At 40.6% G+C, this 7,405-nt stretch overlaps 1 protein-coding gene across 1 annotated transcript in view; it reads right to left on the reverse strand.

Moving 5' to 3' along the window:
* Positions 1-403: 403 nt before the first annotated feature.
* LOC101857333 (translation initiation factor eIF-2B subunit alpha) overlaps positions 404-7,405 on the reverse strand; it is a gene marked incomplete at its 3' end in the record, with an annotated part of 12,050 nt that continues 5,048 nt past the window's right edge. Inside the window, 6 exon segments of the mRNA XM_005097749.3 lie at positions 404-529; positions 1,684-1,759; positions 2,887-2,955; positions 4,660-4,772; positions 5,372-5,479; positions 6,990-7,126. Coding sequence (XP_005097806.2) covers positions 404-529; positions 1,684-1,759; positions 2,887-2,955; positions 4,660-4,772; positions 5,372-5,479; positions 6,990-7,126 — 629 coding nt within the window.

Genomic DNA, 7,405 nt, shown 5'->3' on the forward strand with positions numbered 1-7,405 from the left:
GCATCAATTGAAAATCTGTAAATCTGACCCCAGTGTCGATTTCCAGCCGATATATCAATTCTCGGACTGCGAGAAGTAACTCATTTTGTCTCCACCTCTCACAAATACTTCGGTCCGGCAGCATATTTTTGAACGAAAAGATAGTGCAGGGTGGGTGTGGGGAACAAGATACTTACGTCTAACAGCAGCATATTTGTAAATGATGACATAAACACTTTGCAGTCACACAGCCAGCAGAACAAAATACCCCATGTGGTCACCCAGCCAGGACAGCGACTGCAACAGACTTCTCAGGCCTGGCGCAGAAATCCGCCACTTGACTGAAAGGGACAATTTTCACTGGCACATTATTGCGCAAAGTGACTGCAAAGTGTTAATTAAGGTTTAAAAGGAAAGGACTTACTTTGAAGTGGTCTGGGACATCTTTTTGATTCAGGGGAAAAGCTCTAACGAACTTGAAGCTCTCAGCAACCACATACACTGGCTTGTTCATCGACTTTGCGGTGATGGCAATAGGGTAGGTACCAATCTGCCAAAATAAGAAATAATCTTTCAGCACGTGTGTGCATGTGTGAGTATTCGTGTCACGACGTGGTGGAATCAGGTGTTCGTAAATTTTCGGCCATGTGGAATTATTGGTATCATCCTAAAGCCTTTTCATTTGTCTCGCTTTTGACCAAAAAAATTACCAATCTATTTGAGTAGAAGCCATATTTGCAAATGAAGGAGGTGGGGGTCCCCCAGTAACAGAGGTTGTTGTTGTTGTTTTCAAATCCCTTTAGCTGCGAGCATTTCGCTCTTGGCAGCGCAATGCCTCCCTCAAGTAACCACATGTCCTTGTCATCTAGTCAGCTATGTTACAAAGGCAAAGTTAGTGAGAAAATGGCCGCCAAAGTTCGATGACTTCCAAAGATTGATAGTCCTTGGAAACGGCAATTAGACAGTTTTTGAGCCTTTCATCAATATTTCCCGTTAAAATCTACACTTAAATGTGTCTTTAAATGAACATAAAAGATGTTGAGCCAAAAAAAAAAGAAAATTTGATAAAAATGTCCCCACTGCCATAAAAATGCAGATTTCGTTGAGTTCATTATTTTGACGAGCGCCTGATTTCACCACGATGCCTCACATTTGTGTGCACATGTGTCTTTGTAAATTGTGTCTTTCTGTGAATGAGTTTATATGTGTCAGCAATTACATGCATACATTAGCTCACAAGCAAAAAAGCCAGAGAGTCACAGGATCCGCTGTTGAAATATTTGCTTTCTGACAAGTATGCCGACGTACAACATTAAAAAATTCCGGACTTCCACTTACATGTTTAGAAATAATTATAGTGACGATAAGCTTCACTCTTTATCTCCGGGAAGCCGCTCCCAGCGGCTCGCGGTTGAAACTGCAATGCCAGTGAGCCGCTGACAGCCTCTGAGGCACATTCCTTTACGAAGACTTCGACATCAAATTACTTTTCGGCAATTGCCGAAAACAGGTTTCTTTTACCAGAAGTTCATTCATTGGATGAAGTACTATCATAATACTTAGGTTCGCTAGTTTCGATTTAATGATCCATTTAATGACGTTTTTGTCACTTTTAGATTTAGTACCAAAAAAGATTCCTGGCGTGGTGGGTTTACCCCCCTCGGAGATAAAGAGCTAAAGAAAGTGATTGTTGAATAAACATACCTTGTTGATGATGCCTCCGCTCTCGACCACACCCTCCGCCCCCAGCATCACCAGCTGTACCCGCTCCATGATGTACCTGCAGATACACGCGACAACCAACAGACATGAGACAACAGGTTCAGATTGACACAACAAATGATAATTTAGTGCCGGGTAAAAATTAAGACTTTGTGAGGCAGCGTGGTGAAATCAGGTGCTCGTCAAAATAATCAAAGTGAAGAAACTGGCATTTTCCACAGGTTTGTGAATTTTTATTTTTTGGCTAAACACCTTTCATACCCATTAAAGAACACATAACTGTGTGGATTTACTGAAAAACGTTGATTAAAGGCACAACAAATGTAAATTTCATTTCCCAAGGACTCTCAAGTTAAGGAAAATTTTTATAACTCAACTTTGGTGGCCATTTTCTCACTAATTTTATCTCTGAAACCAGGTGATCCTCACCTCCTTCATTCGCAAATATCTCGACTTCTACTCAAGAAAAATGAGTATTTTTTTCATCCAAAGCAAGACAAATGAATGAGCTGCAAGATGATACCAATAACTCCACATGCCAGAAAATTGACGAGAGCCTGATTCCAAGTCGTGACACAAAAAATAGAGGGGAAGAAAAAAAGACTTTGTGGTGGCATCCGTCAGCCACTCACGAGAGCAGATGGGTACCTTAGTAAATCTTTATTTTTAAATCTCCTTAATCTATTTTTTTTTTCATTTACATTTAAGAAATGTGTAGTTCTACTCCTCCAATGTTCTCTCTGTGTTGTTTCTGTTTCTCTTTCATCTTTCCAGCTCTTAATGGCAAAAAAAAAAAAGAAAGACACTACATCCTTCAGCACTGCAGGACACACAGGGCCCTGACACAAGAAACGTGGCCAACCCCACTGACGCTACAGGAGAAGCTATACGGGCCGATAGATGAACTGAGCAGGATGGGCCAATTTATGACAGATACCAGACTTCAAGTGTGATGCAATCGAGAAGAAGAAGAAGAAGAAAAAGAAGAAGAAGAAGAAGGAGAAGGAGAAGGAGAAGGAGGAGGAGGAGGAGGAGAAGGAGAAGGAGAAGGAGAAGGAGAAGAAGAAGAGGAAGAAGAAGAAGAAGAAGAAGAAGAAGAAGAAGAAGAAGAAGAAGAAGAAGACAGACGGTGGCTGAAATACCATGCCCAATTAAACAGCTACAGTTTAGCGAGGATCTACTCACCCGACGGCAGCGTCCAAGATGACTGTGGTGGGGATACCGTGCTTTGTCAGCTCCTCCTGAGCACCGTACCTGTCAACAAAACTGTCAGATATCACATACCTCTCCAATACAGTTTGCTTCTAAAATTGTTTCTCCAATTGAAGACATCATTGGTTTCCAGCTAGCTTCTCCAGCATAATTTTTTTATGGTTAACAAGTTTCGAACATTCTTTCTTGGGGTCATTTCGTACCCCCAGGGTTTGTATTCTTCACATTTTAGAATCCTTCTAGTGCGAAGATCTATTTGAAATTTCAGTATTACTCAAAAAAAACATTTTGACAGACTGCTATGCAAAGCGTACGGATCAGATTAACGAGTTAATTTCCTGTTTGGAAAGAGGCGGCACAGCATTCCCCACGTCGTATGGATACGATAGTAAAACACGACGTACGGATAGGGTTAAGTGGCGGCGCAGAGTTCCCCACGTCATATGGATTCGATAGTAAAACACGACGTACGGATAGGGTTAAGTGGTGGCACAGAGTTCCCCACGTCGTATGGACACGATAGTAAAACACGACGTACGGATGGGGTTAAGTGGTGGCACAGAGTTCCCCACGTCGTATGGACACGATAGTAAAACACGACGTACGGATAGGGTTAATTGTTTCTCCAATTGAAGACATAATTGGTTTCCAACTAGCTTCTCCAGCATAATTTTTTTTTTTTTTTGGGGGGGGTTGACCAGTTTTGAACATTCTTGCTTCAAAACCAGAGATAGCATCTTAAGCCAGTAGCTTGTTCTACATGGCTCAGTATCCACAAGACTGTAAAAGAATACTGCTATAAAAAAGACAACTCTTCTATCACTTACGTCTATTATATCTTTCACCAAGACTTTCTTTATATAAAATGGGAAAAACAGCCTGACATTGGGCAAAGTTCGGAATTACCTTTATCTGGAAAATTGGCACTTTCGTATTAAAAAATGCAAAACTTAAAGCTGAAAACCAATGACAAGTAACATATCTGAGTAACACATTATCTGAAGCTAAAGAGGACAACAAATAGGAATGTCCCAATAGATTACTAAAAGCAGAAAAGAAATCTACAGTATATTTTACTGTAAAGACAAGATGAATTATAAACAGTCATCTTATAAGGACCCTTATGGTAATCTGAACCTGAACTTATATAAACATAAAAGTTTCATGTAAAAGATTAAAAAGTATATTAATTATTAGCTTAGAGGGAGAGAGAGAGAGAGAGAGAGAGAGAGAGAGAGAGAGAGAGAGAGAGAGAGAGAGAGAGAGAGAGAGAGAGAGAGCGTGAAATGTGTGTGTGTGTTTGTGTGTGTGTGCGTGGTGTGCGTGTGCGCGCGCGCGTATGCATGAGGGAGTATGTAGTCATATGAATGTGTGCGTGTGGGTGTTGAAGATGCGTGTTTGAGTGTTCAGGCAAGTGTACGTGCTGATTGTTGTAAAACACAACCAGGGAGCACGCTATGAACAAAACGAAGTCTGTCTTTGGTAAAACCCCAATTTAGTTTTGTTTTAGTAGAGGTTTTACGGTGCTCACAACTGCATAAAGTCATATGAGCGCCAGAAGATTAGAGGAGTTACAAGAGAGTAATAAAAATAAAAAAGAAGACGGGGAGATAAGGACGACAGATGTTTTATAAGAAAGAAGAAGCAAACCACACCAGAGCACCCGCAAACCACCCACGTAAAACCCTAGTCCCGTCATTTTCTAATCTTCAGTCGAGACAACAAACAAACAGGAGATGCACACACCCACTCTGGTCCGGATTAGATTCCGTGACATAAACCGTGAATCTCTTATTCTCTTTCGCTGCAGCCTTCAAAACTTGCATGACCACTCGTGATCGACAGTGCGTCAAAATAGTCTGAAAAGAAAGAAAGAGAAAAACCTGGGATAATTAAAGAGTCGGTCCTTGGGTGCAGACTTGACAACCCTCACTCACTGTAAAACATGTATGGTCGCTTTTAAGCACAAGGGAGCTATCCCGAAAAATGCTGTTTTGAAAAAATCGAAGGTAAAGTTTCTGCCCCTTGTTCAGTTTCTTTAAAAGACAAGGAGAGTTTTCTCTGTAACCAAACAAATATACACAACGATGAAACCAAACTTCTCCTATAGGAAGGGCAATGCCCACTTTTGGTGTAAGTCAAGATTTCTAGAAACCCCTGAAATCTGGGTTAGCCCGCTTGTCCTTAAAAAGCGACCATATTACAACAACTGGCTTCAGGAGAAAAAAAGAAATAAGAACACACAACTTGCGAAATGTAGACATATCAAAATACACCCCCCCCCCCCCTCCCAAAAAATACCATGCAGAAAGGCTTTTTAAAAAACCCCGATATTCAGATCAACTAAATGGTCTGACATTCAACTCTTGCTTATCACCAGTCAATACCTACATATACTGCACAAACTAATCAATCTATGTTTTATGAACACTCAAATATCCTCACTCTCAACACTCACCGCTCCATCATCAATAAATCTTGTGGCCATTTGCACTGTCTTACTCCTCGCTTTCAGAATCTCCTTGAGAAAGATATTTGCTCGCTCCAACATCACAGTTTTGAAATTCTGAAACAGGGTTAAAAAAAAAAAAACCCAATCTTAACAACAGACACTCCAACTGGTTGATGAGAAAAGGAGACTAGACATTTCAAAGAAAGATACTTGTGACACGATGGGGTGGAATCAGGCGCTCATCAATTTGGGGGAATTTGGAGATATTGGTATCATCTTTGAGCCTGTTCATTTGCCTTGCTTTTGGTGAAAAAATATCCATTTCTCTTGAATGGAAGTCGAGATATTTGTGATTGAAGGAGGTGAGGTTGCCTGGTTTCAGAAGTACAATTAGTGAGAAGATGGCCACCAAAGTTTAGTGACTTCCGTAGCTCAAGAGTCATTGGAAATTGCACATTTACATTTTTCGTGCCTTTAATCAACGTTTTTCCATAAAATCCACACATAAGAATGTTTTTGAATGGACATACACGGTGGTAAGCCAAAAAACAAAAATTCGAAAAAAATTCCAAACTGGCCAAAAAATGCTGATTTCTTCCATTTCTTTATTTTGACGAGCGCCTGATTTCACCATGAAGCCTCACATTTATAAATACGCCATTAAAAAGTTTGGCAAAGTTTGATAAGTCTTTAAATGCTTGTCGTAAAAATTCCATGGACTTGGGTCAAGGTGAAAACATACATAAAACTCCAACAGACTTCTTGTCCACGGAACACCTCACTGACCTTTCCACACCCAGCCATTTTTGTGCACTCCCTAACCCCAGTCCCAGCCAATACAGCAGTAGTTCAGAAAAAGAGGCAAGCATTATAAAAAGTGATATAGTATCTTTGTAATGGGATTTAGATAATAACGTATAACAGTGTTTAAAGGTAAATGAACGAATATTATGAAAATTAAAGTTTAATTAGGTTCGCTAATTTCCAAAAATGCTTAAATTCGGTAACCCCCACAACTGAGAATATACGCTCTTGGGACGGTGGGTGATACATACTGACAAGAGAGACATTTCAGGATCTCGACCCTATCTGGTTGAACAGTGCTGTCAACAGAGGTGGCCTCACCAGCCAGTTTGTCAACTTTTCATTTCCTTAAAAGCCTGCTTGGCCACGGCAGTAATTCTATGTGAGTGAAAAACAAACAGTCAAAAGACACTTTTCAAACACAAATTGCACAGCAGAATCGTGTTTCTTGACGCTGTCGGGTCTATAGGCTACAAAAGAGGACCGCGGTTGAATCGCAAGCCACGCTGTTCTGCCAACTTAATGCTCGTCCCAAGGATGGTGGTATAACAAGGCTTTTTAGTCTTAGTAAGAGTTTTATGGCACTTGCAAAACAATAAGGTCATAGAAGTGCCGAAGAATAGATGTTACAAGAAAGTAAAATACACAAAAAAGAAGGAGGGGAGAAAAGGACGACAGATGATTGATTGGAAAGAAGGAGCAAACCACACCAGAGCACCCGTCAACCACCCACATAACAAAGTTTGACAGTACATGCAAATTACAGACATAATGTAACAAAACTGTACATCTGTCATCTGACCAGACTCATTCGACTCACCCTATCCAGATTTGCGAGTGACACATTGCGCAAAAACTGCTCACAGCCAGAGCTGACTGAGGCATAGCTGTACTCTCCGGTCAGCATCACTTCTGTCGCATTCTTTATGTTGTCTCTCAGCTCAGAGAGTGTCCCGGCTGAAACAAAGTTGATGGGAAAAAGATATGATATATGATTCGCTTGATCTGAAACAAACGCTCAAACTTATTTTTTCTGTACAATTACGACAAGTCTTAGTTTTAGTTTTAGGAAGTGTTTTACGGAACTTGCAACACAACAAGGTCATACAGTGCCGAAGATTAGAGGTGTTACAAGAGAGTTATGAGCATGACATTGTTGAATCAGCCCATTTACAATTCTACTGTGCATTAGAACAAGTTAACGTTCCCCCTTTGGGAATGGCCTAAAGACATTTC

This window comes from Aplysia californica, unplaced genomic scaffold (genome assembly GCF_000002075.1).
Source record: "Aplysia californica isolate F4 #8 unplaced genomic scaffold, AplCal3.0 scaffold00163, whole genome shotgun sequence".
Lineage (NCBI taxonomy): Eukaryota > Metazoa > Mollusca > Gastropoda > Aplysiida > Aplysiidae > Aplysia > Aplysia californica.